Here is a 21,450-nt window from a genome sequence, read left to right on the forward strand (position 1 = left end):
TCAAAAGTGAGAAGCTGGAGGCTTTCCAGGTGCAGCTGCTACAAGATCTGCTGGTCTGGAAGCAGAACTAGGGACTTGTTCTATAGATACCTGCCAAGAGACTGCCAAGGAAGAAAGCCATCGAATCAATGATGCCCAAATTGTCCTTGTAGCTTTTGATTCATAAGGAACCATGTCCTAACAGATGCAAGATTAATTGAGAATGTATTGTTCTCTAAAATTGCTATTGATCTGAGCTTCCCACACCTCTTCTTGAACACGTAACAAGGTCTTACTAGAGCAAGAACAACAGTTACAAGGTTCGAAATTGAAATTCAACTTGATGTACACTGAAGAGCTGAGACAGTTACAGAAGCCAGACAGTTATTTTTTTGAGATTCCAAGTAAATCACATTTTTGGGTTTGATTTTGCAGAAAACAACACGACAAGAGACTGTGGCACTGGATCTGGAAGCTGATGACTCACAGAAAGAAAGAGAGTGAACTGAATAAATCCACTCATTCAACTGACTGAACTGTTGTCACTTAAACAGAACCTAATTGGCTCTTTAACGGCCTCTCTGAGCATATCCTTTTCTGTAATATGACCGATTATGCCATCAGAATTTATTGTTTATAGACAAACTTACAGAACAGTCAGGGAGCCTAACCTTTTTATAGATGTGTTTTAAGAGACGTTTGTTTCCTCTTTTTCAGATATGTGCACATTGAGATGAATAATTGCAGACAATAACAGGTCCTGATCTTTTATGTACTGCAGCAGCTCTTATAGCTGCTGATTTCTTTTTTCCTTATAGGTTTCACAATAAAGGCCAGTGATGCAGCAGACATCTGAAGTTAACTTAGCATATTGCAGAGCTAAGGGTTTAACCCCACTGAACTATTACTGCCATATGTTCCATTTCTTTCAGGGAATTTCCCAATGGGAAAGAACTCAGACAATGTGAAGAAAAAACATCCAATATCATTTGCCCTACAGCTTCTTACTGTTTATTTCTACTGCTTTTCCCCTCCTCACATGATAATCGCCTTATTGCAGAGAAGCATGCTGCAGATGTGGGAGCGAAAGGGACTTGATTTAAGATCTACAGCTTGAGAGTGAACTGAAATGCTTTTGAAAATGGTGGAATTACAAAAAGCAGCTTAGGATCCCCAGTCACTGGCAAGACAGAGCAAAGCCTTAACAGTCATACATAAAAAATTGATTCTAATAATTTCCTCTCGTGTACCTCACTAAGTTGAGGACAGATTCTCAGGGCTCTGGGTTTCCCCCAGGCAGGAGTTCCTGCACTCATCCCAATGCCAGCGTTACAGATATTTCTGTCTTTCAGGGTAAGGCTGATGTTTGTAAGACGATGCGAGGGATCACTGATCTGAGCCTTTATGTCTTAGCCAGGCACACCCACACCGCATTTCGCCTTTACACCCTGTGGAAGTGGGTTAAAAACTCAGGCTTCTGTAATACAGGATCAGTTTAGCAGACACCAGCTGTGTCTGAGCTACTTGCAAGCCTGTGTTCTGAATCTTTTTCTTATCTATTTGCACATAATACAGAATCATGTTTCTATAGTTTAGCTGGAAATCAATCAAATAAAAATTATGAAAAAAAGATTTGTAAAGGGATTGAGGAAAGGTTACTTTTAAATTACGTTTCAAATTCAGTTCTGAGAGGATTTGGTTATCAAATCCCAGACTCATAACTCACCCTCACGAAGCACACCATTCATTTCCTAGTCAAATAGGATTTGATTCATCTCATATGTAAGAAAAGGAATGGCACAATACCCTCTGTGCAAAGCCTGACCCCGGCACATACAGTGTGGGATGCTCGGGCACTCTCCTGCAACAGCAGGGCCCAGCATAGGCCCTGGGCACCACAAGCCAATCACTGACCTCTCCATCGCTGTCAGATATAACAATAAATGCATCCACAAAACTGCGCTTCTTCTTGGCATTGGCTGGATTCCTCTTCTCTTCCTCCTCTTCCTCCTCATCCTGACCACGAGAGTCCAGGACCTCTGTGGACTTCTTCTTCCTCGGCATCCTTCACGCTAAAACGGAGGGAAAGATTAAAAACCATTTTGTTTCCTTCTGATTTAGATTTCCCCTAACAGCCATCCTTTTTTTGCTATTTTTAGGCAAAATACCCCAGGCATTAGAACCTTATTACAAAGCGTGGTGGATTTAGCGTTACTGGGGGCCACATGTACTAGTCACCACTCATTTAGTTAAGAATACTTTATTGTAGCTGATTCCTAAAAAGGGGTTTCAGGGGAACAGCAACACAGACCAAAGCCACTCTGAATGCCCTTGCTCCAAAGCAATGAGGCTTTCCTCTTAGCTTCTACTGTTAAAGCTCCTCAGCAAACTGCTCCAAAACATCACTTCACAGCAGGTCTCCCACCCTACAACACAACCCCGAACTTCCCTTCCTCAGCCCCACACCTTCACCATCCTGGTGCAGAACAAACCAGGCTGTGGCAGCGAGTAAAGCTGAAACTTGCCTGCCAGAACAAGAAGCCACCACAGCACAGCCATTTGTCAGCTTTTATATTCAACAAAACAAGGGGGAAAGGCATGTTCCTCAAAGGATGCTGTTTTGCTCTCAGCACAGCAGCTCTGTGGAAGGCTGCACCAGCACTACAAAGAGGGAAAACGCAGGCAATGGCAGTAGGCAGGTTGGAAACAAGACAAGAGGTTTATGTCGCAGCCTGGATTTCTCAATGAGCATCAGCCTCCGGAAGTCCTCTGCGCAGACATGACCAAACCATTCGTGTTAAAGAAGGCACTTGACAAGCAGGGAGGAACCTGCTGAGCATTATTAGTGCAAACCTGAGTGCTCTATGAACAGCACAATTGAGGGCAGGTGCCCACACAATGCAAGCTAGTACTTCAGCATCTCCTTTCCTTGCCAGCCCATAGACTGTTGGAGAGAGATGCACAGCAAGCGTTAGTTGCTTTGATCAAAAAGGACTCAGACGAGAGGATCAGGAAGAGATCTCAGCAAACGAGAGCAGCAGGACGGCACACAGAGTTAAACCACCCTTTCCTGTCTACGTTTGCCATTCGGCAAATAACTCGACAGCAACATTCGGCGCTTCCTGAACTGTGATCTAAAAGAGTCTTACAAAGCAGGCTGAGCACGATCAGCTCTGTTTAAGTTAGAATTAAACATGTGCAGAGCGGTTAAGCAACAAGCCCGTCGTTACACACCAGAGAATGGCAGAGCTGGAAATGCAAGTCAAGTTGGCCGGTTCCCAGACCAGTGTCCTTCCACAGGATCATTCTGCCTTCCTTCAAGATCACTGAAATAGCTCAAACGTGCTGCTTAGATCTAAAATAAGAGTAAAAGAAGATGCAACAAAGACCCTACATTACCCAATATAATGCCAAATCCTCCCGTGTAACACCACAAAATTGCAAACAGCCGCTATGTGTAGAAATACTAATGAACAAGTTCAAAATCCCCATCAGCACTAAGAACAGCAGTGCACTGCTCCATCTACAGTCCGAGGCAGCAAGGTGAGGGTGAGAGAGGAATACATGCATTCCCTCCCTACTATCTGCAGCCTTCAAAAGCTCCCTTAGCCTCTCTGCCTCCCTTCCTCTACAAATACATGCACACACATGCCTAGAGACAAAAGATGATTATCCTGGTGAATCATGATTTGCACTGAAGGTTTGCTGAGCCCTCTGAAGACAGAGTATTGTGCTAATGGCAAGCACAGCTTCAGAAGCGACTGCAACCACCACTGCAGTCCACAAATGTTTGTCTGTTTAGGAAGGGGAAATAAAACCAAGCGCTGCTTTTGGTAAAGCACTGGCTCTTGCAAAACAAAGCTGTTCTGCTCCAGCTGAGCTGAACTCAGCTCTTGTTGGAATATCGTCATTATATTTTCTCCATTTTTTATCTTTCGCTCCAGTGTCTTTGCCCTCTGCCTAGAGAGATGAGCCAAGCCTTGCACCCAGCTGCTGAGAACTGCCCCCACAAAGGGCGTCCGTCGCGGTGGGGAACACTCCCTTATCAGAAGAAAAACACTTACACAGACAGGCATTTTGGCACGACTGCAGAGGCCCGTGTGTCCAGTATGTGAGCCTATGCAGGGTCACTCTGGTTTTAGAGAGACAGCCTGTAAACCTTTTTACCACCAAAACAAAAGCAAACAGCAACAAGCAACTGCCACACTGTCTTTTTTTTTTTTTAAATTCACGCTGGTATCACCAGCTCTCCTCTGACTCTGCGATACATATTCTGCTTGATGCACTGTGCTAAATAAGAGCTCACTGAGAAATATCAGCTGGAGTTATGATGAGTCACCTATCTTCAACATTTAAAGGAAAGGAAAAAAAAAAAAAGATGTAAGAGATGTAACCACACAACTCCCACAATGCTTCTGAAAATGAAGGGACTTGCAGCAAAGAGAGTCTCTGTAAATGTAACTAAGGAAGCAAGACAAGTAAGATATCACTCGTAGCTGTGCTAGTCTGAGGCTGTGAGTAGGAGAGCAGTAATAGCGTTTATTAGACAAGCTGGTATAGCTGAGGGAAGAAAACACGTATCAGAATGCAAGTCCCCCTCTTCAGGTAAGGAAGTTAAGCACAGAAGCTGTATTTTGGTTTTGGCACTCTTGGAAAGGACAGTTGCTAGCACCTGAGGTGATGATACCTGCTTTCAGGCTCAGCAAAAAAGGCCAAAGACTGAATTATCTAAAACTACCTTTGCAGTTTGGCTAATGGACTCGTTTTCCAGTTATCCAGGTTTTTTTCCCAACTCTGAATTTAAAAGAATTTCTTTGTAAATGCTCTGACAGCAAAGGTGACCTCCTGACAAGGGACTCGCACATGCCATGCTTCTACAGTCACATTTTTAGGGATATCCTTGAAGATCCCCAACTTGTGATTATTTGTCATTTTCCCTCTCATCTATCATTTTGATGAATCAGAAAGCAATTACCGACAGAATAATTCTAAATCTTGACACTGCAGCTACAGACCTGCCAAGCTGTGACAGCTTGAAAAATGCTTGAAAATGAAGCCAAAAAATGAATGACTCTCATCCCCGGATGAGTTTCTGAGCCGTTTGAGACACAGGCTGTCGCTTTGTAAACAACTCCCCCGACCTCAGGAAGAAGAGGCATGACGCTCCCCGGCGGCACCGCGAAGCAGCTCCATGTTCAGGCAGGTCAGCACCGCACACCTCCTCGGAAATATCATCCCCGGACCCTCGGCTCGACCCGGCACACAGGGCCCAGCTGATGCTCTGCGACCAGCAGGACATGAGGGCTCACAGTGCCACGGGGGAGAGGAATTGTTTACAGGATTTATCCGTTTATAGAGCTGGCTCTTCACGAGAAGGGACACGGGGACCGCAGAGGCCACGCATGCCCAAGGCCTGCGCGTCTGCAAACACTGCTGAGCTGAGCTCTGCGGGAGATGCTAACTGCTCAGCTTCCCTCCAGCCCAGCCCAAGCAAGTCCCCCACGCAACACCTCTCCCTCCTCCAAGGACAGGCCCTTCCAACACCTCTCCCTCCTCCAAGGACAGGCCCTTCCAACACCTCTCCCTCCTCCAAGGACAGGCCCTTCATAAGGGGAGAGCAACCCTCTCGCCAGCACCCATCCGGGGTCCTCCCGTCCCCTTCCCCACCCACTGCCCTCGGGCTTGGGGGGCTCTGCAGGGAGACTGACAAGGACAGTGTCAGGGCTATTCAACAAGCATCACCCTGGGGAGGAAGCAAGGGGTGTCCCAGGCGGGATGGGGGGTGAACTCGGGAGGAAGGGGATCAACCATAGGTCAGGTAAATCAAGGGGAGCGTGCTGGGGCTGCCCCAGGAGAAGGGGAGGGAGCCAGCCTGGCAGGGGGAAACAGGTGGGGCAGGAGCTGGCCCCAGGACCTAGCCTGGGGGGACGCCTCAGGGGATGGGCCCGGGCAGAGCTCGGGGAGGTCGGTTTTGGGGTGCCCTCCCCCGGGGACTGCTCTGGGAGAGGAGATTCAGGCTGTCCCCAGGGGAAGAGGCTCAGTACCAGGGTCCCCTCCAGGGTCCCCTCCAGGGCAAGGGACTGGGGAACAGCCCTTGAGGGGGATGATCCTGGATGTTCCCCCAGGGGACAGGGCTGGCGCTGGGGGCCCGGTCCCCGGATCACCCGGGGTGGGGGACGGTGGGCATGGCTGCGGGGTCAGCCCTGGAGCTGCCCCGGCGGAGGGGGCCGGAGAACGGCCCCGGGGGTCAGTCCCGGGACCCCCCCGGGGGAAGAGACGGCCCCGGGCCGGAGGGGTTCGGCGCCCGGCCGGCCCCGGGAGCCCCGCGGCGGATGGGCCCCGGGCGAGCTCCGCAGCAGCGGGGCCGGGCGCGGAGCGGAGCGCTGCGGCAGGCCCCGCGGGGCACAGGTACTCACCAGGCCCGGGCCTCCCGCGGGCCGGCGCCCCGCCCCCGCCGGGCCGCCCCGTTGCGCGGCGACAGGCGGCGGCGCCGCTGCCTCCCCGCCGGGCTGCCCCGCCGCGCCGGCCCCGGTCGGCGGGTCTCTCACCCGCACTCAAGTTGGCGGCGGAGGCCTCATTGCCCTCACCCAAGATGGCGGCGGCGGCTTCGCGGTGCCTCACGTGGCCGGCGGGGCGGCGAGGCGGGCGGCGCCATGTCGCTGGCGGGCGGGCGGCGGCGGGCCCGGTGCTGAGGGGCCTGTGGGCCTCGACGCCTCTTCCTGAGGCGCGGCGGCAGGTGCCGGCGCTGTCGCCATTTTCTCAGCCCGGTGGCGGGCGCCGGTTCCCCAGGAGGAGGCGAGCGCCGTGGGGAGAGCCTTCAACGCCCTGCCTGCGAAGCTTCGGTGCCTCAAAAGTTGTCCCTAGGCTTAACGCTGCCACCGCAGCAACGCCCACAAAGACCAGGCCCCGCCGGGCCCGGCGGCGAGCGCGGGCAAGCAGGCCCGACGAGCCGCCGGCCCCCGCCGCCCTGCCCACAACCGACATGGCCGCCGCCACCTCCCTTCGCGGGCACGTGAGGGCGCGCGGCGCTCTCGCGAGAGGCCGCCCCGCCGTTGCTAGGCGCAGGGGGGCGCGCGGGCGGCCTCTCGCGAGAGTGGCGGGCGGTGGAGGGGGGCGGGACTGGCGGCGGCGGCGATGGCGGACGGGGCGGGTAGCAACGGGGACGCCGCGGGGCTGCCGGTGGGCAAGGAGGCAGGTGAGGAGCCGGGGGGCAAGGGAGGGGGGGCGGCCGGGCCCCGTGAGGTGCAGTGCGGCCTGCTGCGGCCTGGTCGGGCCGCTGACGCGCCGGTTGTGCCCCCCGCAGTGGACCGCCTGATCCGGGAGAACGGGCACATCTTCACCGAGGCCCAGTGCAAGGTGTGCAGCGCCCTGCTCATCTCCGAGTCCCAGAGGCTGGCCCACTACCAGGTAGGGAGCGGGGAGCCGCCGCCGCCCGCCGCCGGGCGCCGCGGGGTGCTGAGCAGCGGGGCGGGCGGGTTTCTCTCTGCTTTCTCCAGAGCAAGAAGCACGCCAACAAGGTGAGGCGGTACCTGTCCATCCACGGCGGAGAGGAGCTCGCCCACGGGAAGAAGATGAGGCTGGATGCGAAGCAGGTGAGAGGAGAGCATAGAGCCCTTCAGGCCTAAGTACTGCCAAGTGGGACCTGCTGGGCTAAAGGCTGTTGTATGGTCTGGGCGCCTTTATGAATAAACGAGGAAAACGCTCTCGGAAAGGGCGTTGTGAGAACTGAAGAGCTCGATGGCAGGTGTGTTGCCAGGCCTTGTGGCAGCGAGCACAGTTCCTGCTGCCCTTCCCATTTAAACAGCCTCCGTGAGTATGTCTTCCCATTTAAACAAAGGCATGTTGCCTTTTATCGATAATCTTGCTTGAAAGGACAAGCAAGAGTGAATAGGAGCAACAACTTGTCAGGATTATCGTTGTGTAACCTTTACTGTCACAGAGAGCACGTCGGGTTGACCATCTACTGGAATTCTCTTTCCAGAGCAATCCTTTTTTTACGTATATAGGTTTCCTCGGCGGGTAGCTGGAGCCTGTTGGTCAGTAAAGGCACCGCGTTCCACTCGTCCATCTGTCTGCCCCGTGACTCACTTGGGAAACAGATTCTACTTTTATGATTGCTTCAGCTTTAATCCCTAACTCTCCAACATTTGCGACGGGGAGGGGGGGTGGGGGATAAAGGCGGATTCCTTCGCACATAGTGTTAGGCTTATAAATGAGTGCTACTGCCTGCTCCACTGGCATCATGTTGCAGATGACCCAGCTGATAACGATGTTTGTGTTGCTCAGTTCACACCTTGCAGAGTAAAAGTCTGCCTGTTCCAATTCTGGCAGACACGCACTTAACCTTGTCCTTAACCCATACAGGCCAGGGCTGCCCCTCTGCCTGGAGCAGTTCACTAACAGATTAAAAAAAGGATTCAGGTGCAAAAACACTCTCCAGTGAAGGAGAGGATGAGGCTGCATCATGGAAGTCCTACTCAGTCGCACTTCAACTTAACACCCAAATGTCTCTACCTTGTTTTCTTAGACCCCCAAGCCTTAGTGTTTCTTCTCATAACAAGAAGGTTGGACAAGGTGACCTGCAGAGGTCCCTCCCAACCTAAGCCACTGCGATTCTGTGTGCACAGGACAGCAAGCAGGAAGGCAGCAGTGGGGAAGACAGGAACAAGTGTTGTCCCATCTGCAACATGACCTTTTCCTCTCCGGCTGTAGCAACATCTCACTACTTGGGCAAGACTCATGCCAAGAACATGAAGCAGCAGTCCCCCAAAGTGGAAGGTATGACTCTGCAGCACCTTCGTATTGTACTGAGGGACTGTTCAAGCAATAAAAAAGATGAGAGGTTTATTGGAGTCCAAGTGTAAGCTATTGTGAGGATGTGCATACTCTTTACTGTGAAACAGAGTAAGCCAGCAGCACACCTCCAGAGACATGGCCTCTCTCAGCACCCTGCTTGGTGGGCTGGCATTGGCTAAAAGTTGCATGGTTCTTTGTTTTGCTTTGTCAGGAAGAAACACAGCTTGCAGCAGTGTTGTACCCATCCCTGTGTGCAGGGACCGGGAGAGAGCTGATCTTCAGGGAGCCTGATGTTAAGCTGTAGAAATGCCTGTCACGGGATACGATGCTCACTAAAAGGGACTGAAGTGACTGGTGAAGCTCTGATATGCCAAATTCGTCAGGGCTGCTCAGCTACAAAGATGTAGCCTCTGAGGTTCAGGGACTTGTGAGCTGCAGATAGCTGGGGACTGGGAGAGTATAGCTGGGAAGCATCAGTATGTGCTTGTCCTGACCTCGTGCTTTTCCCATGGCACCTGCCGCTGACTGCTCTCATGATGGGATACAGTCCAGGCAGACCTCGGGTCTGAGCTGGTGCAGCTGCCTGTGCATCCTGTCCCTTTGCTAGCCGGTGGAAAGGCCCAGTGGGTGGAGGGGGAGACCCTCTGTCCAGGGTGGTTAGGGGCAGCTGAGAGCCTGGGGTGCTGTAGCTGGTCAGGACAGAGGGAAAACACAGCCTCTGGGTGCACCTGAGAATGGCAGCTTGTGCTGTCTCTGAGCTGTGGTCTTCCAGGCAGCAACTGTCCATCTCAGGCTGTCTTCATTGCTTTGCTAGGTTGTGTGTGCACAGCAAAGCCACCTCTGGGGTCAGGGTAGCCCATGTGATGTTTTTGTTCTTTGAAGCCCTTGCTTTTGGGTGCGAGAGGAGCCTTCAGGAAGGGGTGGATGTGTGCATGAGTGGTCTGGTGCGTACCATCCGTTTCAGTGTGAGAGGAGTTCTCTGGTCCTTAGAAGGTTCCTCACTCTGGTCTTTGGTACCCCGTAATGAGAGGGTGCAGGTTTCTTCATCAGACAGGAGAGCTGCTTCTCTGTGTGGATTCACTTCATCGGACCTAGTCCCGTTCATGCTATTTCTTAGGCAAGATTCATCGTGACTTCAGTTCAGGATCAAGTGTTTCCGGAAACCCACCTGCCTTTGCTGCACAGGGGCTTATACTGCCATTCTAGCTGCCTCCCTCTTTCTTTTCCCGAGCGATGATGATAGCAGGTGGAAGCTCATTCATGTCCAGTGTCTTGAATACGGCCATGCTTATGTTAACTCCACTAAGGAGAAATATGCAAATCTGTTGGGGTTTTTTAACCCTGAAAGTTTTTCTGGCCTACTCTGACTTGTCTTACCACACATCTTTCAACTCTGCAGTGTTAAGGGAAGAGATAGGAGCAATACGAATTTATCTTGATGTCTTACATTGTCTGTCTAGGTTTGGGTTTTAGGTGTAGTGGTTGTTACAGTTTTTTTAATGTGGATTTTGGGGAAATAAAGTGATTGGTTTTTACCTCTGAGTTCTGTGACTGACCAAGAGTTTGGATTCACCCTACAGAAGCGGTGCCCCCACAGAAACACCCTGCTACCCTCCCCACCTCTACCGTTTCTTCTAACGAAGAGAACAAGGACATTACTGACCCAGACAAGTTCTGTAGCCTCTGCCATGCCACTTTCAACAACCCCCTTATGGCAAAACAGCATTATGTAGGCAAGAAGCACAGAAAGCAGGAGACCAAACATAAGCTGATGGCACACTACGGCCGAACCCCTGATGCACCGGCATCGTCTTTCATGGGTGAGTTCTCAGCAGGCAGGCTAATAAATAGCTGAAGAGCAGGGTGGGAGGGTGACGGTATGTGTCTGACAGGTCTTTGGACAAGAGAGTCCATGCGGAGGGAGCAGGGGAGAGTTGCTCATGATGGGGATCTTGATTATACACTGTAAGATTGATTTGGTTGATGTTGTTAACCCCCTGGCAGCAAGAGAGGTTTTAGACTATAGCTACTTGTGACAAGCTTTGGGTTGTGTTTTGCAATGTTGTCTAATCGGGGATATATCCATTTTATTCTCTGTGTGGATAATCCAGGGATTTTGGACAGTACTCTTTCTAGCTAGGTGGATTGCATCCAAAATGTAAGGATAAAAGCGGCATTTGATGCTTAAAAAACGTCTTCAGAGGGGACTAGCCAAAGATGGAAGAAATAGGTTTAACTGCACCTGCTGCTTCAAAGCACATGAAAGCCAGAGAGATTTCTCCCTGAATGCCTTTCTGCCTCTGTGTGGGCACTTCCATCTGATGAACTAATGCAACTCTCTCTGGAGCAAGCAGGAATGTGGGGAAATAAAAGAGCTATTAAGGAGGAACTTTAGGCAAACAGTTAAAACTCATTTGGTTTATGATCTGCTGCTTATGAGCACTTCTAGTGATGAAAGGCCTTGGACTCCAGCGAAAGCATTAGGAGCTCACAGTAAACTCCCTTGTTCCTCCCAACAGCCTTCTGTTGGACCAGGAAGTCTAGTACCTACTGGATGCTTGAGGTAAATAATAAGCAGACAAATCATCTTAAAATCTTCTTCAAGGGCTTCTTTCTCTGTCATAAAACCCCACACAAGCAGAAGATTAATTATTCTAATTCTTTGCAGGCCACCTTTAGATACCGGTAGCACTTACGAGAAATGAGGTTCAATTATCCAAGTAATATTCTCTCCCACATTGCATAGTCGTGTGGGAGATGGAAAAGGTGCTTGGTATCTAGCGCTACCCATCTGCTCTTTACCTAATTAGCGGGGCCTGATGAATGGTTCCACTTCAGTGTGACTCAGGCGCTGACAGTGGCAGGCTCTGGCCCAGGCAGGCTGGGTAGGTGGGCAGTGCCCTTGCCTGTGTGAGTGATGTCTCCTGTGAAGTGCTGGCAGAACCAGAGTACCTACGGACACATGTCCATGGCACTTAAGCTGTTCAGGCAAGGTTTCGGAGCCTGGGCTGTAATCTGGGGCTGCTCGGATGTGATGGGCTGCAGTCAGGGATGTTTTCTCCTGCTCTCTTTGCCTGTCTCTATGTGCTAACAGCCATGCCTGTCCCTAAAATTGTCTCTGCTGGGATGTGTCTGGCAGCAGGTGAAGATGTGTTCTTCACAGCACCAAGGTGTTTTTCTGCTTAAAGTTCCTATAGGAACTACTGGTTTGGGGTGCAGGAGTGCAGTTTGGACAACTTCATGGACGCACCTGTTTGCCAGATTTGCAACAGAGAGATCTTGACCTCAATCTTGCAGGGAGGCAGACTGAGGGCTGTAGTGTCTTCTCTGTCCTTTCCTGCCCAGGTCCATCTCTGTTTTGAGAGTTGAATGTCCCACTAGAGTCTGAAATCTCTCTGAGGTGCAGCAGCCAGGTGGGGAAATGTCCGCTACATCATGTGTTGTGCTTCTCACTCAGTGATTACACTGCTCTGCACTGCTGGGGTGTCTCCTCTTTCACCTTAAGGAAATGTTTTCTTTGTTGGACTCCCAGGCAGAGCCCTTCCCCAGCGAGCCAAAATTCAGGAGCGCTTAATGTCTTGAGGACAACTGCCAGGATTTTCCCCTGTTAGAGACTCACTCCTGTGCTGAGCTGTGCTTCCACGCTTGCCTGTTTGGTATCTGTGACCTCGCGAACTTTCATTCCAGCTGGAGTTGTCACGTTACACAAACCCATTGATCTGTCTGGTACAACTATTGTTGGAAATCTTTTTTTTTTGCAGTTAACTGATATGCTGACTGTAACCAAACTGCTTGAGGATAGAGCTGAATATTCTCAGTTGACACCTCAGCAAGGCTTAGCAGAATGCTGCACTGTGGAACTGGACATTGTGTGTAATCTCCTCTGGCTGCTTTTTTTATTGAAGCATTTTAAGCTTACAAATTAAGTATCTCCCTCATTTTCTGTTATGAGATGTACAGATCAGGAGAAGTGGGAATTTGAGAGAGAAATGGAATTGCAAAGGCAGTATAGCATTAGGTTTGGTGTGCTAATGCTGAGACTTTTACTATGTCTGATATTGTGAACTGTTTATAGGAAATGTGTCTTTGTTTTTGTAGATAAACAAACCCATGTTCTGACCAGGAAAGCTTTTCTGTCTTAGCTATTCCCTCGCAGTGACTGGCCTGTACATGGTGGGGTAGTGGGATTTGTCCCTGCCAGGTCAGGCTATTGACTTGCTATTTGTCTTTGTTTAGCGGTTGTTTAACACATCAAGTGATTGATTATCTCACTTGTTTCTACCTCAGGCACCAAGTTGTTGGCTAGCTGTGTGTGCTAACATTGATGTCTGTTTCAGCTGGGAAGGGGTACCCCTGCAGCACATGTAACATAGTACTGAACTCCATAGAGCAGTACCAAGCTCACATCAGTGGCTTCAAACACAAGAATCAGTAAGTAACGTTCTTGTCTAAGTGTGTTTCCAGCCTCGCTGTTCAAATCGATGGCTTGAATATAACTTAAAATGTAGTTTTGAATGCGTACTTCCAGCTGACTTGCCAGCAGAACAACAGGGTTTATGCAAGCTTGCTCTGTTTGTCCTGAAGCCGTCTCCCTTTGGCAGCTCCCTCTGCAGACAGCTCTGGGATGCTGCTGAAGTAGAAGTGCCCTGCAGTTGCTTTTGGTTCTTGATGGTTCAGCTCAGTGTGGACCTTTGCAGTGAGCGCATCCAGCCTGACACCCATTAAACATTGTTTCTCTAGCAGCTGAGATTTTAATTTAATTAAAGACTGGCTCAGTGGAGACCTGCTTGCCATTCTAATCTCTCTTGGGGTTGCTTGTCTTAAAATTTGGCATGTAGTCAGCATGCTCCAGAAACGTAGACTGTATTCCTGAACTCCCTTTCACAGCTGGTGAGTTAAATAAAGGCATCCCCTGCATATATTATTAACCTGAAAAATTTAGGCTGCCAGATGATTAATACCAAAAATACTTGTTCTGGACACTGTCAAAGTTCTGATCTCTAATTTCAAAGCCTATGCTAAAAGAGGATCACTAATGAGCCTGGCTTGGTTAGAGAGCTTCTTACAAGAAAGAAGTATTAGGAAACCCTACCTGAAGTGAGGACAGACTCCTAGCCAAATTTCCCAGAGAGGACAGGAGGAAAACTGGGACCTCTTGTTGTCTCTCTGTGGAATAACAGCTCCATGGTCCCTTGGCTCTCTGGAGTACTTGATTGGAAGTCACATGCTCCATCCATCATCCCAGGAAAGTTTGAGCTCTTGAATGGCACAACCGGATCAGTGAATAGCAAGTATCCCATTCTAGACAGATAACATTGAGGATGTTCCCAACACACATGCATAAATGTTCCCTTTAAGGACATGGATGTTGTCCAAGCTTTTGCAACCACACAACTCCCTTTCAGAAAGCTGCTTCTGGATTCAGCCGTTCAGTCCTGTTCCAGGCCAGCTTCTGCAGTCTGAAGAGAGCCAGGATACTTGCTTTGTAATGGAAGCTCATTAACAGTCCTTGAGCTGTGCAATAGCTAATTCTGCCATGCTAAAGGTGTCTGTTTACACACACGCACAGAGGGCAAGGATGCACTTGGAAGCTTTTCTGGCAAGTTGGTGACTTGGCCACAGTAGGCTGTTGCTCCGCTGACAGCCATGCCTGCTGAGCAGTGATTGCAGCTGGCAGATTTCAGAGCACTTCTGACTTTTTTTCCTTCTCTTCCTCTCACTCCTTTCGATGTCCAGGATGCCAGGAGCAGTGCCGGTTGTCGGACCGTTCCCGCCACAGCAGTATGTCCGGGAAGAGTCAACTGCCCCAGGAGGCTACAGTTATTTCAGCCAAGACTTCTAGAGCAAGTTGCAGCACTGTTCTGGGAGTTGTTGGTGGCCCAGGAACGCACATCCTTTGCCAGCCCACAATGGTTTCATTATCCCTCTGGATAAGCAAAGCCCTACCCTCCTGTATGCACCCGTTGAGCAGAACGGGGACTGAATCTGTCAGAAAAAGGATCCAGCTGGAAGAGACTTGCTAGACAGCAAATACTTCACTCCCTTAGAGTAGTTTTCATTGTGTAATTGCTTCCTGTGAAGGTGGGTGCGGTGTGAGAGGAAGTGTGTATCTGGTATAAGGAGGGTTTGGCAACAGGCTGGTAGTGGCCACCTCCTCCCTCACCAGAGCAAATAATGGATTCCTGCACCTGGAGGGCCAGCATCCCATGCTCAGAGGTGGATTTTGCTGGAGGATAACTCCTAGACGGTAGCAAGCAGTGCTTATGCAGTGTGAATGGCACACGGTGCAGATTGCCTGGCTTTGTACAGGCCTAAAATAGGAAATAACCAGCGTGGCATCTCTTTCCATGCCTCCTCCGGTCAGGTTTGTGTGCAGAATTTCATGAGCCACTGATTGCCGTTGGTTCTGGAGCTGGGTTGTTTGGGTCTGTTTAACAAGTAGTTACAACTTCTGGTGTGCAAACTGCTGCTGGTGGGAGTGGAGGGCAGCAAGAGGGGCTAGAGCTCCTGGCTCTCCTCAGCTCTCTGCTCTAAGGATTTCCGTGTGGAAGGAAGTAACTGTTTAGCCTGGTTTCCTATGGAAATAGGTGTACGTGATCATTCACCATGTGTGTCTTTACCCCCTGTGACTTAAACCAATCTCAGCCAAACTTGGCAGCGGTGGAGATCTCAAAGATCTGAATGCAATCAGCAGAGGAAGGTAGAGCAGGTTGAGTTTATCTCTAATTCTGTCGGGGTCTGCATGGAAGTGCAGCATTTTCCTTACTGCCACCAAAATATTCTGGGGAAGGAGGGTTTTAAGGGAAAAGAGAGGGAATAAAGCCGATGCAGCAGAAAACTGTAGTATAACTTGGTCAAATCGCTAGCTGACTAAAAAGCTACAAATCCTCTGGAAACCTGCCTTCGTTAGTCCTTCATTAGTCACTACTTGCCCAACCCCTCTGTTCAAAGTTCTTACACATGTGTACCATCCTGGAAAAGGGATGTTCTGTATTTCAAACCTGGAAATTAAGACTGATGGTCTCTTCGTGGTGCTAATGTACTAGATCTGTTAGAAAAGGCCCCGGAAGGAAGGGCAGGCATCTGAGACTGCTGTGCGTTTTGGATGAGTTCTTTAGATGTGTTGCCTTAAGCTAAGGCAATGCCTGTTCTCTGCTAGCCCACTGCAGGAGCCATGTGCGTCGGGCTGCCCTCATGTTCGGTGCCAGTGCTCTGATTTGGGCACCCTGCGGCTTTGTCCCAGCATCAGTGCCTCCGTGGAGCTGCGACTTTGGTAGTCTGTGGCAAACATCCTGCTGTTTTTCTTCCACGGGGCAGAAGGATGCGGATGTGGCCGCTCCAAGGACTTCCCTGGCTGGTGGGACTCCGTGGGGCTGGTAGGAGCATGGGTGATGGCCTTGAGCACACCACACTGCCAGGGTGGGCTGAGGCACGCTGCTGCCTCCCATTGCGTGGCCCCGGCAGCTGCTGGAGGGCTGTCTGGAGCCCTTGGCTCCCAGCGTTGTGTGCCAGGGGAGCAGCTGACGCCTTTGTGGGGCTGAGAGCCGGGCTGTAGAGGCACTTCCAAAATCTGGTGTGCGCACTGGTCAGGTTAAGCAAGGAGAGAGAGAGATGGCTGCTAATCTCAATGCTTGGAGTGAGTGCCTTCCCTTCCCCACTCCAGGCTGTGCATGAGCTTTGTTTTTCTTCACCCTGCACAGAATCTGCCATCTTCCCTTAGGACAGGCTCCTGCTGGTCTGGGTTTGCCTTCCTAATGTTTTCCAGTCTTGCTCCACTGCTGAGGTCTGACCTTAGTCTCCTGCTACAGAGGGAGTGCTTTTAAACTTTGCGAGCTGATCAATGAGCAGAAAATTGCGATGAACTGAAGGAAGCATTGTGCGCCTGGTAGCCCTGGATGGCCTCCAACTCCGATCTCTGCTGCTTAGCTCTTGTCCCGTGGTACCAGGGCAGGTGCCCACTAGATGTGCTATGCATCGACACCAAGAGGGATCCATTTCCAGCACTGCCCAGTCTGGTGTGTCACTCCTGTCTGTGTACTGACAGTTTTGCCTTCCCCTGTACATAGTGTTTATGTATCTGCTGTTTCCCTAAGGTGAAGCTCTCCAAATAGAGTGTTTATTACTACTTTTGGGTGCTGTCTCTCTGCTACAGCCCTTCCTGGGATTTTGCCATACTTCAAAGCAAAGAACAGGATGCAGACACCTTTGAAATATTTGGGAGGGGCGGGAGGCTTATGTTCCCATCTGCCCTCCTTGAGGCCCTGCTGTCATCCCATGGCACTCCAAGGTCCAGACAAAGCCGGTAAGTGCCTTCCTCTGTGCTGCTCTGGCAAGTCAGCAAGGCCTTGGGCACACCATAGTCAACAAGGGGAAGACAGGACAGTCTGGGCTGGGAGACTGCTGGCACTTCTGCGAGCTGTTGTGCAGCTTTTGCCGAAAACATCTGTGACTGCCACAGGACGCTGGCCTGTTCCCTGGCACTGCCGTGGCAGCACAGGAGCAGTGTGATGGCAAGTGTGCTGTGCTGCTGTCTATTGGGAGGGCAGCTCGCTTGCTGGGGTGGGCTCAGGTGCCTGGGACTGGCTGTTCTGCTCCTCCGTGGGCAGTGCTGTGGCAGAGCACAGGGGGACCGGTGTCCCCAGGAGCGGTGCCCCAGGGTGGCACTGCCATCGGCTGTGTGGGTAGTGTGGGGAGGGACAGGCTGCGTCCCCCTCCCGTGGTGCAGGGCTCTGCCGGGGCATCATGCCTGCTGCTGCCAGCCTGTCCCATGCTGACCACTTCCTCTCCTCGCGGCGGGGCTGTGGCATGTCTAGCAGCTCCCGGCCCTTCTGTGGGTACAGGCACTCCCCAGCGCAGGTGCAGGGGAGGAGGTGGCGGCCGTGGGGCTGCCTGCACTCCTGGCACATCCCCTTCCCCAGTGGCAGGATGGCTGGCAGCACCTGTGCCAGGACAGCCACAACCAGGTGGCCCTGCCAGCCGTGCTGGGGGCTGCAGTGCCCAGGGCGGGTCCATGCCAACCCCATCCCTGTGCTCCAAGTACGGACCAGGTCTGTGCCGAAATCACTAGTGTCTGTGCTCTGCTGGCTGCCCGTCCTGCTGCTGGACTGCTCTCAGGGGGGCCCCAGCACCTGTGGGCACCCCCAGATGTAACAGGAGGGGAGCTGGAGCCTGGCCGTGGGGACAGAGCCACACACATGCTGGGGGAGGCCGAGGACAGAGCTTGGCCCTTGTCCCCAGGCTGTGCGCTGGTGCCGCCGTGGTGCCGGCCCAGTGCCCCTGCCCGGCTGCGGCCAGGGCTGCCCAGTCCTGCTCCTCCCTGCCGGGGCCCCTGCAGGCAGCACCTCACTGGGCCGGGGCTCTGGCTGCCTGCGCCGGGCCGAGCCCCAGTGCCTTCCGGGCTGGCAGGCGTGGCGCAGGGCACAGAGCCACCCACCAGCCACGTCTCCCATGGAAGCGCCACCGTCCCCTGCCCGTGCCGCAGCCAGCTCCCGTGGAGCCTGTGGGTCTGAGGAGCCAGCTGCTCCTCCGGCAGTCTGTGGGGCTGGGCCCCAGGTCCCCCCCCTCAGCCATGGAGAGCACAGTCCTGGCCACAGCCTCAACCGCTGCCGTCCCTTGTGGCCCCGCTGGCTCCAGCGAGTAAATCAGGTGCAGATGTGGAGGCAAGGCCGGGCGCCTGCTTGCGATTAGGGGTTGGGAGCATCGGGGTGGCCCCCTTTCTGCCTCACAGCCCCCTGCTGCAGCCTCACCGCTCCCAGGAGGAGCCCCTGATGCCCCGTGGGGGACAGGGCTGGCGGGCAAAGCTCCTGCTTGCTCGGCCCCCATATGGGCACCATTGTGCCCAGCCCAGTGCATGGTGTGCGCCGTGTCCCCAAAAGGGAGCGGTGCCCGTCCTGGTGCCGTGCACCCCATTCCCTGTGCCAGCTGCAGCCCTAGTGCTACCCAGGACAGGCAGGGTTGGCAGGGCTGCAGCAGGGGTGAGGCACGGCACTGCCCGCTCGGGTGCTGCTGGGCCAGCCCCTGCCCCACATGCTCCCAGCTCAGCCCTTGGCGTCCGAATCTGTGGGTGCTCCTGTGCCGCACTGGGGGCTTGGCCTAAGTCCGGGGCCCCCATGTCCCCGTCCCGCAGCCCCCGTGCCGGGCCCCACGTTCTTGGCTCCCCAGAGGGAGCAGCAGGTTCATGTTTGCCAAGTTCTGCCTGGTTAAACCTTAACTGGGCTGGGTTGCTCCATCAGTCCCTCCCTGCCAGAGATAAGGATGGGCAGGCAAGACAGGGGCCTGGTGGGGAGCACTGCCCCAAGCCCATCTGCTCACCTCTGGCACAGGACCCGGCCCCTGCAGAGCATCCTGCCCGACCTGGGGTGGGCTGCCTGCCCCTCCGGCTCAGCCCCTGCCTGCCCCGGCAGGTCCCCAATGATACCAGGGCAGTGGGTCACGGCCAGGGCTGGAAGCCACCATACGTCAAGGCCAGGAGGGCTGGATGGAGCCAGGAGCCCTTGTGCTGGGGCAGCCCAGGACCCCTGTGCTCCGGAGCTGGCCTGCTCCCTTGGTTCCAGGGGTTTCACATCACCCTGGCGTGCTCAGCCCCCAGACCCCGTGCACGTTCGGGGTACAAGGAGCCAGGGAGCCTGCGCCCCAAACAACAGCCATTCAGGGGAGGCCAAGAGAAACTTCCAGGAGGAAAGAGCCCCCCGGGCTCCAGCCCCCCCAGGAGCCACCGTGCCGTGCGTACTCACACTGGCCGCAGGTGCCACCGCAGCGGGAGCGGCGGCAAGCACTGGGGCCAGGCACAAGGGGCGGCTGTGTTCCCACAGCCCCGGCTGCCTTCCAAGAGCAATATTGTTGGCACCAGGCAGGCTCCCTGCGCCGGCAGCGCATACACAGGCCTTTCATGAGGGGAGCAGGGATGATTTATTGCCTGGGGGAAGGGGCAGGGGCGGGAGGATGGAGCCCCAGCGTGCCGGCCCCGGCGCGCCCAGCCCCTAGTGCGTGCTCGCTGCTGCAGGGCCCTGCGCATGTAAGCAAGGCCGTGGGTCTGGCCAGGGGGTCACCTCTCTTCAATTGGGCATGGGGCAGAGCAGGTCCCCCTGCCCCATCTGCACCGTGCCAGCCCACCCGCTGCCCCATCTGCAGGGCCCTGGGGATGCGCTCCCTCCCTGGGTACCCTGCTGCGACTGAGCTCCGGGCCTCTGCAGTTCAGCGGCCGCAGCGGCACGTGTGCCTTGCAATGCTACAGCTGATGGGAGCAGCCCATGGGGCAGGGAAGGATGGGCAGCAAAGGAGGGTGCTGGGGCAGGGGTGCATCCACAGCGTGGGGCGCCAGCGCTGGCACAATCCCCCCTTGTTCAGCTGCTGGCGTGGTGGAGGCTGTGGCAGTGCTGCCGGCAGCGGGTGGCAGGCGGTGAGGCTGCGCTGCCGTGAAGGGCTTTTTGTTTGCCATCAGTTGCTGTTATAAATCAAGCCAGGCAGCCTGACCCCCGGCCCAGCACTGCCCCACGGCAGGGAGGGGACCAGCTCCCAGCGGCCCACAGCACAGGCCCACCATGCCCCACCCTGTGCCCCACATCTCTGTGGCCCAGCAGGGATACTTGGTGTGATGCGGGGCGAGGTGCCAGCACTGGTCCCCTTGCCCTGCTCCCATCCGGCACCGTTCCCAGCACTGAGGGACCTGGCTGGGGTACGGGGGGGTCTCTCCGTGCCCATCCCAGGCTGTGGATCCCACGGGCTCCCCCGAGTGCCAGCTCTCCCTCAGCGTTCCCGGCGCTGGGAATGACCTGTTCCCTCTGGTTTTAATTTGGTTTCGGTTCGAATCGAGCTGAACCCAACATTTTTCTCCTCTTCCGGCACACTGCAAGCTCTGCAGGGGCGGCTGCTGCTCCGTGAAATTGATGTTCTCGTCCACTTCACGCGCTGGCAGGAATGAACAGCTGCCGGGGGCTGCCGGCCTCAGGGACTGCTCCGTGTCTCCCTGTGCACTGGGGGGGACCAGCACCCCAGGTGGGGAGCAGTATGGGGTGGATGGTGCTATGGGAGATCATAGCACCAACCAGCCCTCGCAGTGAAACTGTGTCATGCTGGAAGTTGCTGGTTTCACACGCCAGAGTAGCACAGACAAAGCTGTGCCTTGGCCCTAGTGGTGTGGCCCTACGGGGTGGGGGGTGACAGCCGCATCCCGCTCACACAAGCTCAGGATCCATGCCAAGCATGGGCAAGGCTGTGTGAGGGGCTCACCACGGCCCCGGCAGGTCTTGCTGGAAAGCAGAAAGATGGCGAAGCGGACAGCGATGCTAGTGAGGGAGAGCAGCTCTGGGGCCAGATCCTGACCATGTGCTGATGGCACCCTCTCTCCCCTCTTACTGGCAGCAGGATGCTCAGGGAAAGGCATGCCTGGGGACCGCGCAGGCTTAGAGGGTCTGAGGCTGTGCTTCCTCCCGTGCCCAGGAGCCCTGCGTGGGCAGGCAGGTGGGCAGCAGGGCCTGGGCACGGTGGGGTCTGCCCGTCTCGGTGCAGGCAGCAGCTCGTGGAAAGCGAAGGTGAAGTGTTTATGGGTCGGATTAGGGCCACTCCAACCCTGGCTCGCGGCCTCACGGTGTTTTATGACGCTCCGTTATGGGCTTCTAATGAGGGTCACAGCCACTTTATGGCACTGGCAGCGATAACGCTGCAACTAATTGCGGC

General features: G+C 53.8%; 2 protein-coding genes across 4 annotated transcripts in view; one reads left to right on the forward strand and one right to left on the reverse strand.

The window, feature by feature from the left end:
- Positions 1-6,410, reverse strand: part of UIMC1 (ubiquitin interaction motif containing 1) — a 39,154-nt gene extending 32,744 nt beyond the window's left edge. For all 3 annotated transcript variants that reach the window (XM_059825369.1, XM_059825368.1, XM_059825370.1), the window contains exons 1-2: positions 6,396-6,410; positions 1,894-2,051 (exon numbers count right to left, since the gene is read on the reverse strand). In XM_059825369.1, the coding sequence (XP_059681352.1) occupies positions 1,894-2,043 (150 nt within the window). In that variant the 5' untranslated portion in view covers positions 2,044-2,051; positions 6,396-6,410. The remainder of the gene's footprint in view (positions 1-1,893; positions 2,052-6,395) is intronic.
- Positions 6,411-7,113: 703 nt separating this feature from the next.
- ZNF346 (zinc finger protein 346) lies at positions 7,114-15,782 on the forward strand. The gene is made up of 7 exons (XM_059825314.1): positions 7,114-7,174; positions 7,283-7,386; positions 7,476-7,571; positions 8,607-8,757; positions 10,356-10,595; positions 13,113-13,206; positions 14,512-15,782. The coding sequence occupies exons 1-7, from the start codon at positions 7,114-7,116 to the stop codon at positions 14,615-14,617; spliced, it is 852 nt and encodes a 283-aa protein (XP_059681297.1). The 3' UTR covers positions 14,618-15,782.
- Positions 15,783-21,450: the final 5,668 nt, after the last annotated feature.

The sequence above is a fragment of the Gavia stellata genome, chromosome 16 (assembly GCF_030936135.1).
Source record: "Gavia stellata isolate bGavSte3 chromosome 16, bGavSte3.hap2, whole genome shotgun sequence".
Classification (NCBI taxonomy): domain Eukaryota; kingdom Metazoa; phylum Chordata; class Aves; order Gaviiformes; family Gaviidae; genus Gavia; species Gavia stellata.